A 22,246-nucleotide genomic window follows, 5' to 3' on the forward strand; every position below is an offset into this window, starting at 1 on the left:
CATCGCTGGTGTGGAAGCTGGCACCGCCCGGGGGTCCGGCGGGGCCGCTGGTGCCCGCCGTCAGGGCCTCTGCCTTGCCCGCGCGTGCCCACCGGGGATCGTGGTGGGAACCTGCGCGGATCCTTTCAACTTCCTCAAATGAGATCGTCTCTGACTGCGCCCAGCTGGGTTTTTCTTTTTCTCGTTTTGACTAATCTCGCGCTGCGGGTCCTGGAGCTGGACCCTGGCGCCTGGGAGCCGTCGCTGAGCTCTCGTGGCCCAGGCTAGCACTCTGCCACCGCCCAGGATTGGTTCTGTGTGCGTGACTTCCTGTGACGGGTAGGTGGCTTTGGGCAGAGCAGCGCAGGGCCGCCATGGACAGCGGCCTGGCAGGAAGGAAGACCTGCCGTGCGGGCGGCCTGCCCTCAGCTCACCAGGGGGCATTCACTGCGCGCCCCAGGGCCCGGCTGAGTCCATGCCACCTCAGCAGCCACAGCTTGGTCTCCGCTAAGCACCATGGGAGGTCAAGAGACCCAGGGCATCTTCAGGGTAAACTTACATGTGTACCAGCCTATACACACAAGACGGTATTTCAGGCACCACCTGTCTTGCTGCCTGCTGGCCAAAGTAGCCTGAAGCAGCATGAGGAAACCTGCTCCAGAAATAGCATAAACCTTGAAATTTTGACTAATAATGGCAAAAAGAAGACTTAAGTTTTGGGCCTTCTAGTCACTTTACACCAGAGAGGAGACGCTACAACTTTCAAATGGACTCCTTAAGAGGGCCGGGCCTCGCGGAGGGACCAACCGCACCACCTCACGGCCCTCCCAGCCTCCTAGCCACGGCGCAGCATGTTCTGACCTCCCCAAGTAATATTAGATTGCTTAAGCAGATTCACATAGTTTATACACAACGTATTTGAGTATCTCACTAGCCATCGACACTAGGTAATGATCTTAACAGTGTAAGGAGAGACAGAATTAGGGAAGTCTCAACCAGGTGCTGGTAGCCAATGCCTGTAATCCTAGCTACTCAGGAGGCTGAGATCTGAGGACCACAGTTACAAGCCAGTCCAGAAAGAGAAGTCCATGAGACTCTTCTATTCAATGAACCAAAAAAGTTGGAAATAGAGCTGTGTGGCTCAAGTGGTAGAATGCTAGTCTTGAGCAAAAAAGCTCAGGGACAGCACGCAGACCCTGAGTTCACACCTCAGGACCAGCACCAAAAAGAGAAAACTGATAATAATTAAGGGAAATTTTCGGTTATAGTATGACTTACACAAAATAGCTTTAAATGATCTGCATGTGTCATGGTCTGAGATTGCATTCAGTTCTGTGTTGTTTGGTGGCCTCGGAAGTCTTTCTGAATTTCATAATCTTCAGAAAACTGAGGATTACTTCGGTGATTTCTAAAAATCTTTTTGTTGTTTTTATTTTTGGTGGCACTGGGGTCTGAACTCGGCCTTGTGAAGCTGGCACTACCACTTGAGCTAAATCTCCAGCCCACTTTCTTACCAGCCCTGGGACCTGTCCCTGAGCCTCTTTGTGCTCAAGGCTAGCACTCTACCACTTACAGCTTTTTGAGTAGTTTATTGGAGATAAGCGTCTCACCGACTTTTCTGTCTGGGGAACCATAATCCTCAGATCTCCACCTCCTGAGTAGCTAGGATTACAGGCGTGAGCCACTGGCACCTGGCTAATATCTTCATTTCTAAATTATGTACATTGCCTGTTTGCTTTTCTTCTTGCCATGGAAGCGGTTCTAAACAAGTCACTTATCTCCTTTCCTTCCTTGCAGACTTCTTTTGTGGTTGACGAAGTGAGCAACATTGTCAAAGAGGTAAGAGACAGCATGCTTGCTGGTCAAGTGTTGACAGCTCACGGGAGGGAGACTGCTATACTACCACACTATATGTCTTCAGTTAACTTGGCAACTTTTATTCTTTGTTGTTGGGTCATTAAAGTATCTTGTGTGGTGCTAGATTCAGGATTTGATTGTTCTTTAGTTATCTGGAAAAAAATTCGGGAATGTGTACAGAAAAAAATTCATGTTCTTAAAAACTGTCTCAGAATAGTTCCAGCAATTGAGCTATATATGTTTCAGCATTTCAGTTAGCATTTTTACTTCATGACTATGTAGATAAGAATGACTCCCATATTAAATAATGTGAAGTCAGATAGGAAATTTCATGTGGCATTATTACTGAAAGTTTCCACACTAGATTCTGCAACTAGCCTAGAGACTCACGACATACAATGTACTCAATGAAGCTGAGCACGAGGAGCACTGTACATCTGGTAGGATCTGGTGATGTGGTTTGAAACTGTTCAGTGTCCTTATGGATCGTAGCAACTCCCCTTAGCTGAAAGACCAGAGGGAGATTTGTTCTTCTTTGACTCTGGAGGCATATAATAAGCAGGGTGTGGCTCATTTAAATAATACGAGCTTCCTGGGAGAGGGAAGCTGAGATAGGAGGATGGCGGGTTTGAGGCCAGCCTAGACTCTCTCAGAAACAAAATACAAAAAAAAAAAAAATACGAACAAAAGAGCTGGGGTTGTGGCTCCAGTGGTAGAGTGCTTGTGTGCCTACTGTGCCACAGGCCCTGGTTTATTTCCCAGATGCAGGAAATGTGCATAAGAGGGCGCCCTGGGGTGCTGGCCTTCGTGGAGGTTACACAGCGGGGGCGGGAGGGCACGGAGCACATACTCACTGACTGTTAGCCTGCCTTTGCCGTGTGGCCAGGCCGCAGACAGGGCACTATGGGAGCACTAAAGGGGGAAGATGACCCTGGGAGGAGTTGGTAGCAGACAAGGATGACACCACTGTGGGCTGTAGACGGCATGTGCAGAGGCCCTGTGGTGACAAGCATGAAGTATGTGGGGAGTTGCAGGACCAGCACAAAGTACTGTACAGAGAGCCGGGCATTTCTGGGACAGAAATGAAGCCAGAGGTCTTCCCTGCCAAGGCAAGGCTGGCCTGGTGCCGACGGCGCCGCTCACTGTCATGAGATGATCTGGCCTGAAGGGTGTGTGAGGATCCTTATTTAATAATGCAAGCTATCCTTATAATGTCAGTTATGATGGGCGCAAATTATGGCATCACGCTGGAATGACAGCTCCAGCCTCTTCTGTGAAGCGTCCAAAAGCAGAATGATTGTCTTTTGTTACAGATTGTTCACCCTCAGACCCTCGGCAGGCTGGGTCACAGGAACCGGTGGGGTACAGGAGAGGTGGGCTGGGTTGTTTGCATCCAGTTTTGCCTTGGTTACCAGGTGGCAGGTACAACCGACAGACTCGCCACCAACCTCCAGGGAAGCATGAGCAACAGTAATGTCCCGTAACTTGTGTCACTAGCCTTTGCGGCTTGTTTGCCTTCGTAGTAGTTGGGTCTGTACTCAAGCTACTTTTGTTTAGTTTGGGTAGACATAACTTAAGTGGATGCAAAACTGGAGGGCCATTTTCCTCTCTGAAAAAGTGAATTTGCACATGCACAGGGAGGGTGGCAGAGTTGGCTGTGAACAATGCACGTCCCTCTTGGACAACACCAGTATCTAAAAGGTACCTTGGAGTCTCTAAAGCAAGAATGCTGGGTCCAGAGACTGCAGCGTCCTCAGCCAGGCGGGGCGGACATGTAGGGCATGAGGAGGAAGGTCTGGAGGTGGAAATTCCTCCACCCAGCCATCACAGAGCCCTCCACAAGCAGCTCGGGCCCTAGACTCCTGTGTTCTCTGCGCATCTCAGGACAGATCACGACTCTGAGAACTTCCAGTTTTAAGTAATAATTGTCTTGAAAATGCAGTATTTGGCTCTGGCACAAGGGTAGAAAAAAAACGGTTCAAAGCCAAACAGGCATCCGTGCAAGAGGAGCACTGCCAGGGAAAGAGCAAAGTCACTTGGTGGGACTCTCACGGCAGCGAGCTTAGCAGGAGCAGGCGGTGAGCTGTGCCTCCCTCATTGCAGAGCGCAGCACAGGAGGAGGGACGCTGAAAACGAAGGCATTTCATCAAAACTTAACTTTCAAAATGTCAAGGAGAGAAGGGCTGGGAAGGTGGCTCAGTGGTAGAGCGCTTGCCTTGCATGCATGAGGCCCTGGGTTTGATTCCTCAGCACCACATAAGCAGAAAAAGCCAGAAGTGGTGCTGTGGCTCAAGCAGTAGAGTGCTAGCGTTGAGCTGAATCAGAACTGAGGGGCAGCACCCAGGCCCACGACTGCCCCCCCCAAAAAAAAACAAACACAAAATGTCAAGGAGAGAACTGCACTCATGTTGTAACATTCCCAGAAACATGGCTTAAAAAAAGAAAAACATTTGAGTATGAGACTGCATGGATAGATTCCTATGTTGTCAGTTGTGCAAATAGCCAGCAATTCATCTAACATATACTGTTAGGTATATACTAGTATATATAAATACAACATATACTTATAATAGATATAAACTATAATATATACTGCTAGTATTAGATAAAAAAACATCTATTTGCCAGGTGCCAGAGGCTCATGCCTGAATCCTAGCTACTCAGGAGGCTGAGCTCTGAGGATCATGGTTTGAAGCTAGCATGGGCAGAAAAGTCACCATGAGACTCTTATCTCCAATAAACATCCAAAAACCAGAAGTGGCACTGTGGCCTAAGTGGTAGAGCTCTAGCCTTGAGGACAAAGAGGTTCAGGGACTGTGCCCAGGCCCTGAGTTGACGCCCCACACTGACAAAAAATAAGTAAGTGGGCACTGGTGGCTCACACCTGTAATCCTAGTTACTCGGGAGGCTGAGATCTGTGGATTGAGGTTCAAAGCCAAGCCCGGGCACGAAAATCCATGAGACTCTTATCTCCAGTTAAACACCAGAAAACCAGAGGTGGTGCTGGGGCTCAAGTGGTAGAGTGCTAGCCTTGAGATGAGCTGAGGAACAGTGCCCAGGCCCAGAGTTCAAGCCCCATGACTGACCAAAAACAAAAAACAAATCTATCACACATATATATGTATGTATGTATGTGTGTACATATATATATATATATATATATATGAAAGGATGCTGGCCTCTGGTGGCTCATGCTTGTAATCCTAGCCATTTAGGAGGCTGAGATCTGAGGATCAGTTTGAAGCCTGCCCCCAAAAGGAAGTCCATGAGACTCTTATCTCCAGTTCACCATTAAAAAGCAAGAAGTAGAGTTGTGGCTCAAGTGGTAGAACACTAGCCTTGAACAAAAACACTTAGGGACATAGTCCAGGCCCTTAGTTCAAGCCCTAGGAGTGGCACGCACATATAGAATAAAAGGGGTTGAGGGGCACTTGGCAAGGTAAAATATTTTCTAGCCTCAGTAAAAGTGTTGTTTATCTCTAGATTAAAACGGCAGTGAACTATCAAGACCCAGTTGTTAGGTCAAAATGTTAAACACATTTGACAGACCCTTACGTAAGTTCCAGGATCTTCTAGCCAGCATGTAGCTTACTCAAGTGCAATAGAATCTGTTAAACAGTACTGTGAAGGCGTTCATGATCAAGTGTGAACTCGCATCTTCCATGTTTCCTGTTGTCAGCGCCTCTGGCGGGCGGTTGGGGATGGACTGGAAGGGGCTGTGCATGTGCTGGTTGTGCCCTGTGTGCTTTTTTTCCAGGCCATTGAAAGCGCCATCGGTGGTAATGCCTACCAGCACAGCAAGGTCAATCAGTGGACCACAAATGTTGTAGAACAAACTTTAAGCCAACTCACCAAGCTGGGGAAGCCATTCAAATACATTGGTAATGGATTTTTGTTTCTGGTGGTTCTTTAAATACTAGCCCCAATTGTGTCAGGTACCAGAAGGCCATTTGATAACCCCAGGAGGTCCCTTATGTGGTGCGCGTTACCACACACAGGGCTGTGTGGCTGCAGTGCGCTCACCAGGCAGGACTGTACAGGATCTGACTGGAGGCCCTGGTAAAGAGGGGAGGGTGGAATTTGCCAGCAGATGAGATAAGGAGCCCCCACCTCATCATTTTTATTAGGAATGTCAGCCTTGTGGTCTATAGACATACCTTAGGCATGGGCAGTGTGAATTGTATGCTACTTAGATTCCTCTCATTACATTTTGTTTTAATTTAAGTGACTTGTGTCATTATGCAAAAGAATGGCGCTGGATTACACACAGCAAGTTCCTGCTTCTGGGACAGCTCCACTGACGGTATGCTTTCCGTGCTCCTCACCACGGGCCCAACCATCTTGTCGTCATTGCATGTTTGTAAAGTCTGGTGGTGTGTGGTACACCTTGTTCTTGTCTTCAGTGACCTTCCTGGACCATGCTGATAGCTAGTGTTTTATGTAACAGATGCTTGAATGCATTGCGTCTCCAAGTGCACCTTCTAAAAGTTCCTTGACCTCTTAGGGCACACTAAGAAAGAGCAAGTCCCCATAAGAGCTATGGACTGGCATGTTGGCTTGGTAGAGATGAGGTTCATTTCATTGCTGATCTGTCTCCCCTGCACCCCCAGGAAGCTGCACCGTGCGATGGGAGAACAAGACAATGTACTGCATCGTCAGTGCCTTTGGGCTGTCCATCTGACCCCCGCGTCCAGCCTGGGCTTCCCATGTCGTGTCTCTACTCCATCTTCTAACCACCAGCTGTGAATTCAGTGAACACCTTCCTCCTCTTTGCGTGTGTTGTGGCAGTCTTCAAACATGTAGAGAAATAAACCAAATGACTGTCCAGTTAGACAGTAATTCTCTGTAGTATGCAGCCCGTATTGCCACGTCTTAACCCTGTTATTTCTTTTCAAAGGTGCTAAAAACTGAAATCTGCTAGTGGGAAACTTTCTGAAATGATTCAAATACACTAATTTTCCATACTTTATACTTTTGTTAGTATAATAAATTATTCAAATTTAAACTTTGTGTTGGTCTTCAAAGCCTGTAGAGTATCACAAATGATTCTGCCCAGTTCCTTCTGAATCCATAAAACACAAATAGTTGAATCCAGTCAAGTTCAGTTCTTCTGTGCTGCCCTAGAGAGGCATGGAAGCCCTGGCCGCGTCAACAATAGGGAAGAGAGTGGTCAGACCAGGTCCTGCCAGACCTCGCTCTGCGGCTTTGGCCTGCTTCTCACGGTGACGGGCCTCGCAGGTGAGAAGCGCGGAGATCTGATCTCCCATCCTGTCAGTGTGGTTTTCCTGTACTGATGCCTCAGCTGGCACCATGGCATAAGGAGTGAGACAAACAAGAGGGAAGAGCCTAGAATCTCTTAGGGATGTGATACAAACGAATGCTGTCATGCAAAAAAGTTTCACCTCTGCATAGTCCTGTCCAGCAGGACGATTTGCTGAGTGCCTCATGGGGCGGGGCCCTGACCTCTTGGCCGAGCACCCTACCCGTCTTTTCCTCCTGGAAGTTTATGGGACAGCAAGTGAGCAAGCTGGAAGCTGTAGCACACGTGGTCCAAGGCTGCGACTCTAATGTTTAGCCCTGTGTTACCTGGAACAATCACAAATGGTTTCAGTACTTTATGGCTTACGAAATGCTTTCACAGTGGTTCACCTTATTTGTATAACAAGCATACAGTTGTTTGAAAAAGAAAGGAACATCTGCCCTGCCCGAGCACCTCAATGAGACACTCCACTTCCACTGTGCACCTGAGTTTCCCGGGGGCCTCTTGGTGCTCTGCAGTGAGTGCATGGGTGCCCTATGCAGCCAAAAAGTCAGGAGAGCAGCCACAGCACAGCAGAGGTGACAAACTCGGATCCCACCTATGTCCAAGCAGGTCTCCAGGGACTGCCTGTCTCAGGCCAGGCCTCTCAGTTGGCCTGGCAAGGTCAGGCAGACAAGAGACAAATGACAGAAGGGCCACATGGAGCCCTCACACAACAGGCCCCTCTGTGGAGCTCAACTAGTCACTCAGAGCTGTGTGGAGCCACCAACTCAGACTCCCACCGAGCCACACCTAACATCTCTGTGCCTTTGGGCAAGACCAACTGTCACTGTTCTGAAGAACAGATGAGCATAAAGTGCCGTGCCCCAAAACCAAGGTAACATCAGATTAAAGTTACACAGTTCTGGGCAGTGGGGCGGTGGACTCAAAGCCTAGTCCTCTAGGGTCCCTATGGGACTCACCCAGGCAGCATGTGCTGTCAATATGGTGCCATAGAGCTGCCAAAATGAACAGCCCACTCATCTCCACAGACCAGTGAGGCCACACGAATGCTGCGGGCAAAGGGCAAACGAGAGCGCGTGTACAAGCGCCGAATGTCTGATACTTAGCATTTACTGGAAGGGGAGTAAGAGAATGAAGGAGAATGCATAGGAGATGAAGCCCATGGACTCAGTTCCCTTCTCGCGGCGCTATTGGGAAGGGGTGCAGTAGGTAAGGCCTACCTGCAGTCAGTAGGTCACTTGAGTTGTCCTTGGGAGCCAGCTCATGCCCTGGCCCCTTCTTGTCTCGCCACTTTCTGGCCACCATGAGATGAGCGACTTAGTTCAGTGCTGCTTTTGCTGCCAGGATGTTGCACCTCCCCAAGGCCCACAGCACGAACTGGCTCATGAGCCCTCCACACCACGGACAACATAAAGCTCCCGTCCTTTACAGGGTCCTCTCGGGTTTGTGTCACAGTGACAACAGGTCTGACACAGAAGCATTGCTTTCTATAAATAAACATTTATTTACTTCCTCCTGATTGATTTCAACAGCCACCTTCAAGGCATGCTGTCCTCCAGTTCCAGACTAATGCATAATGCGAGCTCTCCTTCTGGGCATAAAGCTTGTTTTACAAAGATTTACTCTTTTTGTAAAAAGGCAGTTTTCAGTAGCAAAATCCCTCTATTTCATAGGACAGAATTACACTTCCCAATACATCCAAACATCACATCAAGATAAATTGTTCATCAAGATGTCACAGATAAAGTCATTTCCTTTTGGCCTGGGGAGCAGATTTCTGCCCCCTCCCCATCTAACCTGTAAGGCAACTGGCTTCTCAAACCTCAAACACATAAACGCTTTAGTGTCTTTAGTCTACCCTAATGTTCAGAAGTCCCTCTTAGTTTTCCCTTTAATGGGTGCCTGTTTTTCCTGTGAAGAAGATTTAGGAAATAAGTTGCTGGCTACATTGTAACTTATTTATCACAGCTGGGCCTTTTATAAATAGTTCACGAAATACTTATAACCTTTGCATTTAGTGCACTGAGTTTACATCATGTGTCTGAATTTGCTATGATCTGTATTTATGTACAGTGACCATCTTCCAAGCCTTGAAAACTATATATACATATTTATACACACACACATGCACACACGCCTGTGCATGCGCACGCGCACGTGCACACACACACACACATATCCTCTAGGCTTTTAGATGGGGCTTAAAGGCACCACTTCACTGTTGTAATGATTTAATAATAAATCAAGCAGGGCGATTATCCACATGGATAGTGAAGCACTCCCTAGGGAAGCTATGCAGTGTCTCTGTTCACCTTCCAGGTCCCCCGTGACTGGACCAATATTAAAACTATCCCAAAGTTGATGCAAATCAAGCCATTACCATGAAAGAACTAAAGCCAGCCCTTCGAGTTTATAATTTAAGGTTGCAAAATTTAGACTAAAAGCAAAACAATTTTCTTGTTTTGGTAGACTTTCTGCCAGTTTCTGGCAGACATTAAATGTTTTTACCTAATAGCTATGGCACATATTCTACAGCTAAATGCCATGTATTGTAAGCAAATTTTTACATACAGTATATATTGTCTTTCTACATGAAACTCTGAAGACAAATTAAAAACACATGATTTAATAAAGAACTATTTCCCCTTAAGTACTTTCTCTGAAATATTTTTGTTCCCAACAAAAAATACTCCTATATTTTTCATTTCATTGGTGCCATGAAGAATCAAAATATAAAGACATTAGCAATCAGTTTATGAGTACATTATCCAAGACAGACAGGTTTTCAAAAGTGCTAGTCTATGGCTAAATGCCTCACCTATCTTACACATAGTGATAAATAGCATCTGAATCATAGACAACTTTTATAATGATTAAAACATATAAACTATATTACATATTAGAATATGTCATTCAGTACAAGTCAGTCTTCATCAGTGTACATAAAACTAAGTTGGAGTAATCTTATTAGAAGTTCAAAAGTTTGGTAACAGAAAAACTTTTTCAGTATCAGTATCTCCACGTACATGAAATCAAAGTCATCACAGCATTGCAAATGTAAAAATCATGTAAACTTGAGCTACCCTTGCTGTATAGTTGTTTTCATTCATATTTAGAAGGTTTTCTCAACGAATGTCAGTGGAATCCGTATTGAAGCACAGGATCAAACAGTACAAGTCGGGAAGTCACAATGTCAGTCTCCCCAAGCCTGTCTAGGTCTCGCTGGGCACCAGGTGAGGCAGTGGAAACAGCGGCTCTAAGTGGTCATCTGAGCGCTGGTGCAGAGATGAGTACAACCTCACCAAAATGGCAGCAGAAAGGAGGACAGGTTGCCACATGTCAGCCAGCATTGCTGCGCGTGGTAGGGAGCAACAGGACACAGCCACACCGGACTCTGTCCCGAACTGATAGAAGAACCGAGCTGTCAGCAATGGGGTGTTAAGAGCCCCAAGCAACACACTTGGCTCACTTGACCACAGCAGGGCTCGCCACAGGCGGGAATGACTCCAAACAAGCTACCTGGACCTCAGGCTTGAAATGTCTTTCTCTTCAAATAGTTTTCAAATCTGAAACTGAAAACCTTTTTGGCTATAAAGCAATGTTTCATGGGGTTCACATGGAGGGGTCCCGTTCCCCAGCCCATGCACAGACACCTGGACAGCACCATGGCACAAGACCTCGCCCAGGGCTGGCAAGGTATAAAGGAGCTTTCCTGTCTTGTCAGCTCCCAACCAATCAGAACTCACGGCCCTTCGCTTCTACTCCAGTAGTGGGGTCGGGCCGGCGCATGACGAGTTACAGGAGTCACACCAACATGGCTCACCACACTGCACTACTGGCCTGGCTCCAAAGGCCTGGACGCCAGCCCTGGGAAGGACCGCCGCCTGGACCACAGACAAGGCTGCCCTTGCAGTGGTACCACGAGGAAGGGAAGGAGGCAAGGGAGAATTTTTCAAGAAAGAAAACAAAATACCCAATTCTTTCTCCTAAAAAATAGTAATTTCTCACACTAAAAACATGCTCTTTCTCACTGGACAGCTTCCACCTCTTCATCAGCCTCTCTCCTCAAATAATGCAGCCACCCTGATGATGTTGCTTGGCTCCACATTAAAATCTGCTCTGTTTTGGTTTTTCTTTTAAGGATATGTAAACAAATAAAGAACAGGAAACCTTTGCTTATGGGAAGTGTGAACACACGCAGGTCGCAGGCCGGGCTGCAGTGGCTGAGGAGAGGCCTCGGCCTCAGCCTCCCCCCACTGCCAGGGCTCAGTCACTGTCCGACTCCTCCTTGTACTTGGCACGAATGGCCTGGCCGTTCTGCAGGGGCATTTCTTCACAGTCGCTCCTGTGGTAATGAGACCGCTCTGGGGATTCCTTCACTCTCACCACTGTTCTCAAAGACTTCACCTTACAGCTCCCTGGGGAGCATCCCACCCCAAGATGTAAGACCAGAGAGAACTGTTCTCCTGTGGTCACTACGCACCGTGAGCGTCCTGCACAATAGAGTGTCACTACACACCACAAGCATCTTGCACAACAGATTACCACTACACCTAGTCACTACACACCGTGAATATCATCCTGCACAACAGATTACCACTACACACCGTGAGCATCCTGTACAATGAAGTACCACTACACCTAGTCACTACACACGAGTGTCCTGAACACAGAGTACCACTACACCTAATCACTACATGCCGTGAACATCCTGCACAACAGAGTACCACTACATGTAGTCAGTATACACCGTGAGCATCCTGCACAACAGAGTACCACTACACCTAGTCACTACACGCCGTGAGCAGCCTGCACAACAGAGTACCACTACACCTAGTCACTACATGCCGTGAGCATCCTGCACAACAGAGTACCACTACATGTAGTCACTACACACCGTGAGCATCCTGCACAACAGAGTACCACTACATGTAGTCACTACACACCGTGAGCATCCTGCACAACAGAGTACCATTACACCTAGCAACTACACGCCTTGCGTGTCCTGCACAGAGTACCACTATGCTTAGTCACTATACGCCGTCAACTACACCTAGTCACTATACACCCTGAGCATCCTGCACAAGAGTACCACTACACCTAGTCACTACACACCATGAGCATCCTGCACAACAGAGTACCACTACACCTATCCACTACACGCTTTGAGCGTCCTGCACACAGTGTACCACTACATGCCTTGAGCATCCTGCACAGAGTACCACTACACTTAGTTACTACACGCCGTGAATGTTCTATAGAATACCACTACACCTAATCACTCACTACACACCGTGAGCATCCTGCACAACAGAGTACCATTACACCTAGTCACTATACACCGTTAGCATCCTGCACAACAGAGCACCATTACACCTAGTCACTACACACTGTGAGCATCCTGCACAACAGAGTACCATTACACCTAGTCACTACACACCGTGAGCATCCTGCACAAGAGTACCACTATACCTAGCTACTACACACTGAGCATCCTGCACAACAGAGTACCACATGTAGTCACTACATATCGTGAGCATCCTGCACAACAGAGTACCACTACACCTAGTCACTACATACCATGAACGTCCTACAGAGTACCACTACATGTAGTCACTACACACCGTGAGCATCCTGCATAACAGAGTACCACTACACCTAAACTCTACACACCATGAGCATCCTGCACAATAGAGTACCACTACACGTAGTCACTACACACCATGAGCATCCTGCACAACCGAGTACCACTACACCTAGTCACTACATACCATGAACGTCCTACAGAGTACCACTACATGTAGTCACTACACACCGTGAGCATCCTGCATAACAGAGTACCACTACACCTAATCACTACACACCATGAGCATCCTGCACAATAGAGTACCACTACATGTAGTCACTACTACACACCGTAAGCATCCTGCACAACAGAGTACCACTACACCTAGTCACCACACACTGTGGGTGTTATACACACAGAGTACCACTACATCTAATAACTACATGCTGAGTATTACTGTACTTAGTCACTACATGCTGTTGGTGTTCTGCACAATAAAGTACCACTACATTTGGGCCTGAACCACGAGAAACTGAATGCTGTGGATCTCCAGAACCTCCCCACACCCAGCCCAGGTAATGGTCTGATCTTCTAGTGGCATGGGTCCAGTACTTGTATGGAGCCAGGCCACAGTGCTCCTGGGGACATGACTTACCCATAAATCACTTCATCGTCGGAGTCATTCAGCATAGAAAATGCAGGATTATCCTTCAGCTGAGACTCTGAAACCAAGAGAAGCCTTTCTAACATTTTTAGCCAAGACAGAAGCCCAGAAACTATGTGTTTGTCTGTGTGCACCTGAACAGGTCACCTCATGCATCTACCTGGGCACTGTGCACAGCGGGAGAGACGCCTGTAGGAATCAGCAGGGAACCACAGCGAAGACACAACTGGGGCCCCCAGAGGCCTGGCTCACCCTGGCTCTCTGTAATGAGGCTGTTCCTTTGTCACAGGTGCGCAGGAGGAGGAAGGCTGAGCAGTTTCCTGTCAGACACACTTGGTCCCTCACTCCCATTCCTCCTGTGAGGCTCTTATTCTGGAGGGGCTCTGTTTTTTACAGTTTGGGCTCCCCTTTGCATGGTTATGACATGTTATTTCATATGACTGGTGGGCATGATGCTTGTGCTAGGACCCACTAACCACACGAACTTGGTTATCACATGCTACAATGCATTTTCCAGGTGTGGTGCACCTGTGCTGTGATCAAGGCTCCACAGTCTTGGTTTAACTGCCTGGTATCTCTGTGCCCAAAGAGAAGGCACCAAAAGCCAGTGCCTGGCATCTGTGGAGAACCGCTAGTGGGCTCTGAACCAACACAGGCTTCTGTTTCAGCTGCCTAGCCAGCAACCTAGAGCCCGGGTAACTTACCATACAGAGCATTCTTTGATGGAGAATACACAAAGGCCAGAGTGTAGAGATAAAAGTTCAGCAATCCATAGAAAGATAAGAACTCAGCTGGTGATGCCAGTCAAGGGAGGAATGAGGTTTTTGACACATCCACTCGTGCCTCTGCCTCCCCCCAACCACCAGCAGTCCTTTCTAGTGCTACCACAGAACCGCTAGAGTCCGCAGCCTGGACACCAGGATGCCAGAGTTCAAGCCCACTGCTGGAGGTTGCAGCAGCCTTCCAGGCTCACAGGAGATACAGGTGAACCGTGACCTTTCTTCTCAGTGGAAGTGGGCTGCCAAAACCACCTCACACCATACAGCAAAGAGAGAGGGGGCAGGAGGCTCATGAGTTGCAAGACAGCCTAGGTTATATAGCGAGACCCTGTCTCAAATAAATAAACAACAACAAAACCCTGAAATAAACTCAAAGCAATCCTTCACCTCTGAGCTGCAAACCTCTGTGAGATCTGACAAAAGCATGTAAGCAATTCAGTCACAAAAATCTGAAAAATTGTGCAAGAGTTCTAGAGACATCGTGGCTCAAAATTCAAGGCATCCTGCATGAGGAGGGAGAGGGCGGCAGCCCCTGAATGGGACAGGGAGCCTGGGAGGAGCAAGCTGCTGACTGGCCTTGAGTAGCGTGAGGATGGAGGATGCCCCTTCTTCTGTCCACAGACTCAACCTGCCACTTTGTCTGGGGAACATGAGGATGCTGCTGGGAGGGGGATGTGAATCAGCTCGATGCTCTGCCAGGGGAGCTGCAGCTCTGGACTGACCCTCGTGTCACTCAGCTGCACGGTCCTGCCCCACTGAAGGAAAGCAGTGCGGGGCGGGAGTGGGGGGTGCTCCGAGCATGGAAGTCCTGTCTGGCTCCAGGCTGTGCCCCACAGTGACTCAGCGCAGTGTGCTCCAGCTTCCTACCCTCAGAGTGGGCTGACAGAGCCGACCCTTCCCAGAGCTGGCAGGAGGCCAGAAGCCAGGCCTAGAGTCCCTTTTTAGCACGGATAGAGTGATGAGGCCCCGAGGCTAGCAGAGCCCAGGTCACGGGAGCCGATCTGCGTCCTGCAGCATCCACGCCTAAGGTGCTACCAGCACCCCCAAGCCCCTGTTGCCGGTGAGAAGGATATAGTTCTGGTAGTGAGTGGACAGTTCTGCTACAAAGTTGTCTTCTAAAACTTGTGCTCCAAACCTCAAATAAAGGATGACAATGCTGGAAAAAGAAGAGGGCAGAGACAGTTGTCAAAGTGCACAGTGGCATTATCGTCACCTCACTGTTGGCACTGTTAGCGCCTGGTCTAGCCACTCACACTTCTCTGAGACTGCTGTTCCAGGGCCCTCGTGCTGGGGGGGAGGGCTGGCTCCCTGCCGGCTGGAGGATGGAGTGAGCCAACTTGAGGCATAAGCGCCATGGTGGTCCATCCAAGCCTGGTGCAAGTTTGGCATGTTCTCCTCCTTCCTCTCTTCCTGGTGCATACTTCAGAGGTCAGTCTCTAGAGGGGGGCACTGCTCAGCTGCACCCCCTCCTGGCCACAGTGGCCCACCCAGCAATGAAAGCCACTCCCCACTTGCTCAGCCCCCACACCTGCCACCACACTCTCTGAAGAGCCCCTCTGCACCAGGACCCGCTTCCCATCCGTCCTGTGGGTCAGGCTCCCCCAGAAGCCCCAAGCTGCAAGATGACCTGGACCCCTCCTCCCTACAGACACCTCCAATGGCCATAGGACTGGCCAATAAAAATGAAAGGCAACCCCCTTCTCCTCTGCATGAGCCCCAAGATGCATGGCACAGAGATTAGACCATGCTCCTCTGGTGGCCTGCGCAGCCCCTCTGCCCTCTTGCTGCTACCCCCCCTCGTCCCCACCCCCATGGGCCTCTGCTGATGGAGCTCACGCCCACATCCACATCTCCTGTGCCTCCTCCTCAGAGCTGTTCCCGCCAGGCTGGCCCAGCCCTGCGGCCACTGCCTCCACTGTCCTGGGCATGGCACCTTGCTCTCACTGGGGCACAGGGCTACTTGTTTACTTGGTTCCACTGTCCTCCATGGGCTGGGTGATGGGATGGGATGCTGTGTGTAGAGAGTAATAGTGTGTGAATGGGACAGTTTGAGTGTGGGTGTGTTAGTGTTGAAGGAGGCATGTGTGAGGTATTAGTGCACATGAAGGGGGTATGGCTAGTATGTTCCTGTGTCATATGTAAGGGTGTGTTAAGTGTGTGAGTGGGTGTTACTGTGAGGGTGTGTGTTAGTGTGAGGATATGCCAATGTGTGTGAGGGTGTGTATTAGTGCGTATGTTGGTGTGAGATCTGTGTTGGGGGGTGCGATGGTGTGAGGGGGTTGTGGTATCTGGTGTGGGTGAGGGGCTATGCTGGTGTGAGTAAAGGTGTGTTGGTGTGGGCTGGGGGCTGTGTGTGTGTGAGTGGGTATGGAAAAGGGCCAGAGGCTTCCCACAACCTAGAGAGAAGAGACTGATGGACACATTTAAACACACATGCGTGTTCTCCCGTGAACTCACTGATTGAAATTCGGGTTAACTCTGAATTCACACTCAGAGTGTGAATCCTCGCTCTCAGTGAGGCTGCGGCCCCAGAGCCACCCTGCCAAACCTGGCCAAGGGCCAGGAGGCTGGGGGCCTGTGCTCCATCTAGGAAGAGGCCACATCTGCTCATCTGCCATCCACACAAGGAAAAGAGACACACGATAATTAGATCTCCTCTCCATCTGGGGTTTGATTTTAGATGGAGACAAACTCAACAACTGGTTACCTGGGATAGAATTAAATAACTCCCGCCTAGGGGCCTTGGTGCATAGCTCACAGCTCCCTCCCTGGCCTGCAGCTACCCCAACTTCCACTGCACTAAGTCACACACAGGCGCTGGTCCTCAGAACACCAAAAGGTCCGGTGAACCTCATGCCGCCTGGCATGCCCTAATTCTCTGGTGCTCATGACAAGTACCAGAGCAACACAGACGAGGGCTTGGCACACAATACAAGCCCGCATCCTCTGGGCACCCTTCATACTCAGCTGCCCCATCTTGAGGCTCAGGATCTGTGATTAGAGGAATGGGGCCAAAGTACCCTAAATGAGCTCCACACAAGAGTGACTGGATACTCAGGACAGTGACAATGCAGTGTTACTAGGTTCTAGAAATAAAATCTTACCTAATGACAAGCACTACAAAGGTCAACGCAGTCAAAAACTTTAACCTGAGATCTGAAAAAAAAAGTACCTCTGTGAGCAAATTTCCTTCTCATCTCAGATCTTAAGAACAAAAGCAAGCCCTCCCTTAGGACTCTCGGCTCTGCTTGACCCCAGGGTCAAGCTGCTCAGCCAGCAGCTTGTCTTGACTAAGGATGAGCATGCGGCCCCAGAAGGCCCTAGGCAGTGTTCACTGCTTCCACACAACGGCTCCCTCTCAAGGGCCAATCACCACGGGGCCTCCTGCAGCTCCCTGAAGAGCCCTGGCTTGGGAGAATCCAGCTACCACCCGTGGGGTTTCTGCAGGACACTCACCCACATAAGGCATGTGCCGGAGCTCAGAACATGCCCGCACTATCAAGAACAAGAGGTATAAGATGTACACAGCTGCCACCACCATGAAGAAGACCTTCATGCCCTGGAATCAACAAGATGGATACTTGGGTAAGGGCAGGCCTTGGGGTAATCTCCTCTAGTACCCCCAAAGGGAGCTCCCCGCTAAGACTAGAAAGGACCGCAGACAGACCCAGGAGGGGCTCCCCGAGCACAGGCTGCCCACCCAAGGGTATTGCCAGCCCAGTGGACCAATGAGGCGATCCTCCTCAGCACTGTGCCCACTGCTGGCTGCCCAAGGCCGGGGGCCAGGGTGTTGAGCACCTGGAGGTGGCCAGGTGGCCAAAGCTTCTCTGTCCCTGGCTGGGGCCCAGGCCCTGCCCCAACAGTGAAGAAGAGGCCTGTGCCTAACAGGCCCCACATGGGGCTGAGCTATGCAGTGCTAGGCAAGTCTCAGTTGCCCCGGACCTGGCTTCCATCTGCAAGAAGAGGGTGTGCGAAGGACGCCACAGGTTCACAGGCAGCACTGCTACAAGCTGACACAGGAAAGCCACCTCTAAGGGCAACGGCCAGCAGCCCTGGCCAAGGCCAGTCCCCTGCAAGGGTGAGTGCTCTCCACGCTGAGCGCTCCCTCGGTCCTATACTGACCTAGGTGCGCCTCCACTCCTCTTCTCTCTCCACGCTGAGCGCTCCCTCGGTCCTACACTGACCTAGGTGCGCCTCCACTCCTCTTCTCTCTCCACGCTGAGCGCTCCCTCGGTCCTACACTGACCTAGGTGCGCCTCCACTCCTCTTCTCTCTCCATGCTGAGCGCTCCCTCGGTCCTACACTGACCTAGGTGCGCCTCCACTCCTCTTCTCTCTCCACGCTGAGCGCTCCCTCGGTCCTACGCTGACCTAGGTGCGCCTCCACTCCTCTTCTCTCCTTCTCTGTCCCAGCACTTCCACCAGAAAGTGTGTGTCTTGACTGGTAGTCAGGACACAGTTTTTGTGTGCATGCAATATGTGCGTACTAGTCATGAGTTTTCATGCTCAAGGCTAACGCTCTGTCATTTGAGTCACAATTTCACCTCCAGCATTTTGCTGGTTAATGAGAAATATGAGTCTCACAGACTTTCCTGCCCAGGCTGACTTTGAACTGCAATCTTCAGACTTCAGCCTCCTGAGTAGCTAGGATTACAGGCATGAGCCACTGGTGCCAGGCAAGACAGTTTTAAAACTTTATTTTTTTAAGTTAATTTTATTTTTTGTGTGGTTGTAGGGCTTGAACTCCGGGGCCTGGGTGCTGTCCCTCAACTCTTTAGCTCAAGGCTAGCACTTTACCACTTGGGATACAGAGCCACTTCTGGCTCTTTTTCTGTTTATGTGGTACTGAGGAATCGAACCTAGGACCTCATGCATGCAAGGCAAGCACTCTACCACTGAGCCACCTTCCCAGCCCTAAAACTTTATTTTTTGTATTGCTCAAAACACTTTCCCCAAATTTTCTGCCTTTGAATTCTCTGTACTTATGCTCAAATAGCCATTTAGCAAAACCATATCAACAGCACAATTTAAGTAACAAAATTCAGTCATTTCATAAAATGGAACCTAAAAAAAAATTCTCAGGCTTCATTAACAGTTCTTACTTGAAAATTTCCGGTGTCAACTCGGTACTGGTACATGGGGTCATGTAATTCATTAGCTCTTTAAAAAGATGTTTAAAACACAAATTAATTACAAGCTTTACATTTTACACTTTTCTCACCCCACATTTTAATAGTACTTGCTACCAACAATGAAAGATTTTAAAAAATCAAGTAAATCAGGCCAGAGAGACAAAGGATGCATGTTCTCCTTTATATGTGGAGGTACACTTAGCTTATAAATGCATCTGTAAATACATTAGGTGGTATGCGAAAGTATACAAATGTATTAACTGAAATATAGCAGCTTCAAGAGAGAATTCAAACAATGTAATTTCTTAGACAAAATCAAAGATTAACAAAACACCAGGAAGTGGGTACTCAAAAGGGGCAGGGTGGGGTCAAGGGGAATGGGGTTGGCGAATGAAATGGAGAAGAGGGAGAGAACACAGTCACGAGTCCCAAAAATCCCACATATATCCTACAAAATTCCAAAGAGGAAAGGAAGGGGTAGGGAAGGGAGGGATGGGTAAGAATGTTGATAGGGGTGACATTAAGATAATATTACAATAAAAATAAAAATATTGAATATTAAAAGAAAAAGTCCTAAAAAAGGGCATTTATAAATTTCACATATCACAGTGAAAAACACCCAATACTAATCTTCCCTATTCTTTATCAGTATTGTAGAACTTCAGTGCTTTTTTTTTCTTAGAAAAATCCCAATCACCATTCTTTTAAGAGTTGTTTTATTTTGATTAGTTTATATTGTATATACTGCGGGGGGGGGGAGGAGAGAGGGAAGAAGGGGAGATTTCATTGTCATATCTCCACATCCTTATACTGTAGTAAGAGTTGTTTTGTTTTTATTGGCTTATATTATACATACTGCGGGGAGAGGGGGAGCAGGAAGGGGGATTTCATTGTCACATCTCCAAATCCCTATACTATAGTTAGAGATGTACTGCTGGCACACCTGGGCACAGCTGAGCAGCCAGGAAGGCAGGGATGGGAGGTGAGGTAGAAGAGGGCCAGGTCCTATCAGCACGGGGCCACTGACAGATGAGGTATCCAGCCAGAAAGCACTGTACAGGAGTACCCCTAGGACAGGTCGTCTGGAGGCTGTGACACAGGCTCTGTGGCAGTGCCCATTCTGATAAGAATAAACCTTGTTGCTCATGCTGAGGATCAGGAGCCCAGGGGAACCAGATCTGCTGAACAGTCCTGGGCGTCAGCTGGACATCATCTCTCTACAGGAGAAATGAAAGTCTACTGTGGTGTTTTTCATGTGCCATCTTAAGACTAGGAGAGAACTGTGCTCTCTCCAAGCCACTCCAGCAAAACTGACTTCCTCTGTTCCAGTCCCCTGACTTCCTCTGTTCCAGTCCCCTGACTTCCTGTAACACAGATGCTTCCTTTCCTCCTGGATGAGGTCACATACAGAGTGAGGTCTGGTCTGTCCACCCGTCATGCTTTGTAGGACTGTTTTACATGGAAAAGAAGTACTCACGTTTGCCATATTCCCAGTGTCACAGAAGCCAGCCACAGTAGTCCAACAATGAGGAATTTTGGCAAGTAGAAAGTTAAACACTTCCTTTCTCCCTAAAAAGAAAAAAAAAAAAGAAATACAGAAAACAAGTTCTTACAAAGCACTCACTCTAGCAGAGTCTATCAGATCAGAGATTCCAAACCACTGTTATCAAAGGTGCACTCTACTGGTCCAGTGTGAGGCCGAGGAAGGCTTGAATGATACGCTCACTTAGACTGCCGTCAGGATTCAGAGTCCAGGGAGGACCTTCTACAGCTTACCTGGACTCGTATTCCATGGTATGCGCACAGCCAGAAGAGCAGCAAGGCACACAGAAACAGAGACTGGAAGAAGTCATCCAGCATGCCTGGGAACCAGCTGTTCACCAGAAAGGAGAGGGGGAAGAATGGGTCTGGAAGGCAAAGGACAGACATGATGAGAGCAGGGCTGCCAGCACCCAGCACAGAGCCCTACACTCCCACGCGCTCCGAGCTCTCCAGGGAGAGGTAGCGAACCAAAGGCTGTTTTGTTTTCCAAATGCCCAAAAGCCACTGCACACACACTGCCCTGAGTCATCTCCTCACGCAAGAGGCGGCCTGGAAACTCTAAACATGGAGTTCAGGCAGCAAATGCCTTCTGGAGCAGAGACAGCCATGCCAGCATCTTCAGCCAAGTCCCAGGACTGCTGCGTCTGCAGCTCATCCAAGTTTTAACTACGGAAGCACTGCTGTTTGTTAAAGACCCAGGCATCTGCCATAACCTGTGTAACATGATGCCCGCGGAGCAGGAACCTGCCACCACCCGCTTGTCCCGGGCTCCCATGGGCTCTTCCGGGCATCAGGCCAGACCACCTCTGGGATGCTGGCCAGTTTTAAAGTAGAGAGGGGAAAGTTTCAGAGAAAAGTGGCACCTACCGTTGTATAGCAGCAGCAGTGGCAGGAGGACAGACATCCACTTCTGCTCAATGCCCCAGTCTCTCATGGAAAATTTGCGCAGGGAATGTGCAAACAGGCACTGCAAAGCAAACAGACCCAGACCCCTCACCTCCTGGACCCCAGCAGGGTCACTGGGTTCCATTAGTGGCCGGGCTAGCTCTGCTGGGTTAAGTCCTGGCTGAACTAACTACTGGGGTCCTGGAGGTGGTCAGGACAACCATGATGAGATGAGATGGGTGAGCGCTGCCTAGGGCCAGACGTAAGGTGGGGCCCAGCTGGCCATAAACCCTCTACAAGCAGAATGACACCCATCCCTCTCACCTCCCCCTGGGCAGGCTGCTGTCAGGCCTGAGGGCAGATGGCACTCCCAGAACTTCTCAGGGTACAGGAACATCTGTGGACGCAGGAGGCCACGTGCTCCAGTGGACAGCTCTTACAGAGAGGGGGTACCGGCTTCCAAGGACAGTGCTGGTGCCAAAAGTCAGAGGCTGAGTTTATTCTCAAATTCTTCCCTGGAGAAGATGTGTGGGTCCTGGAAGAACTTCCTGAAGCTGTTTTCAAACTCTATACATGTACC

General features: G+C 49.1%; 2 protein-coding genes across 2 annotated transcripts in view; one reads left to right on the forward strand and one right to left on the reverse strand.

The window, feature by feature from the left end:
- The window catches only part of Dynlt1 (dynein, light chain, Tctex-type 1), a 7,680-nt gene extending 917 nt beyond the window's left edge, over positions 1-6,763 (forward strand). Inside the window, exons 2-5 of the mRNA XM_013024554.1 lie at positions 1,777-1,818; positions 5,594-5,717; positions 6,062-6,139; positions 6,447-6,763. Of these exons, the coding sequence (XP_012880008.1) occupies positions 1,777-1,818; positions 5,594-5,717; positions 6,062-6,139; positions 6,447-6,517 (315 nt within the window). The 3' untranslated portion in view covers positions 6,518-6,763. The remainder of the gene's footprint in view (positions 1-1,776; positions 1,819-5,593; positions 5,718-6,061; positions 6,140-6,446) is intronic.
- A 1,823-nt stretch (positions 6,764-8,586) lies between these two features.
- Tmem181 (transmembrane protein 181) overlaps positions 8,587-22,246 on the reverse strand; it is a 29,342-nt gene continuing 15,682 nt past the window's right edge. The window contains exons 7-16 of the mRNA XM_013024572.1: positions 21,649-21,748; positions 21,016-21,146; positions 20,717-20,808; positions 19,210-19,267; positions 17,565-17,667; positions 17,213-17,264; positions 15,182-15,264; positions 14,034-14,123; positions 13,321-13,387; positions 8,587-11,444 (exon numbers count right to left, since the gene is read on the reverse strand). Of these exons, the coding sequence (XP_012880026.1) occupies positions 11,366-11,444; positions 13,321-13,387; positions 14,034-14,123; positions 15,182-15,264; positions 17,213-17,264; positions 17,565-17,667; positions 19,210-19,267; positions 20,717-20,808; positions 21,016-21,146; positions 21,649-21,748 (855 nt within the window). The 3' untranslated portion in view covers positions 8,587-11,365. The remainder of the gene's footprint in view (positions 11,445-13,320; positions 13,388-14,033; positions 14,124-15,181; positions 15,265-17,212; positions 17,265-17,564; positions 17,668-19,209; positions 19,268-20,716; positions 20,809-21,015; positions 21,147-21,648; positions 21,749-22,246) is intronic.

The sequence above is a fragment of the Dipodomys ordii genome, unplaced genomic scaffold (assembly GCF_000151885.1).
Source record: "Dipodomys ordii isolate 6190 unplaced genomic scaffold, Dord_2.0 Scaffold77, whole genome shotgun sequence".
Classification (NCBI taxonomy): domain Eukaryota; kingdom Metazoa; phylum Chordata; class Mammalia; order Rodentia; family Heteromyidae; genus Dipodomys; species Dipodomys ordii.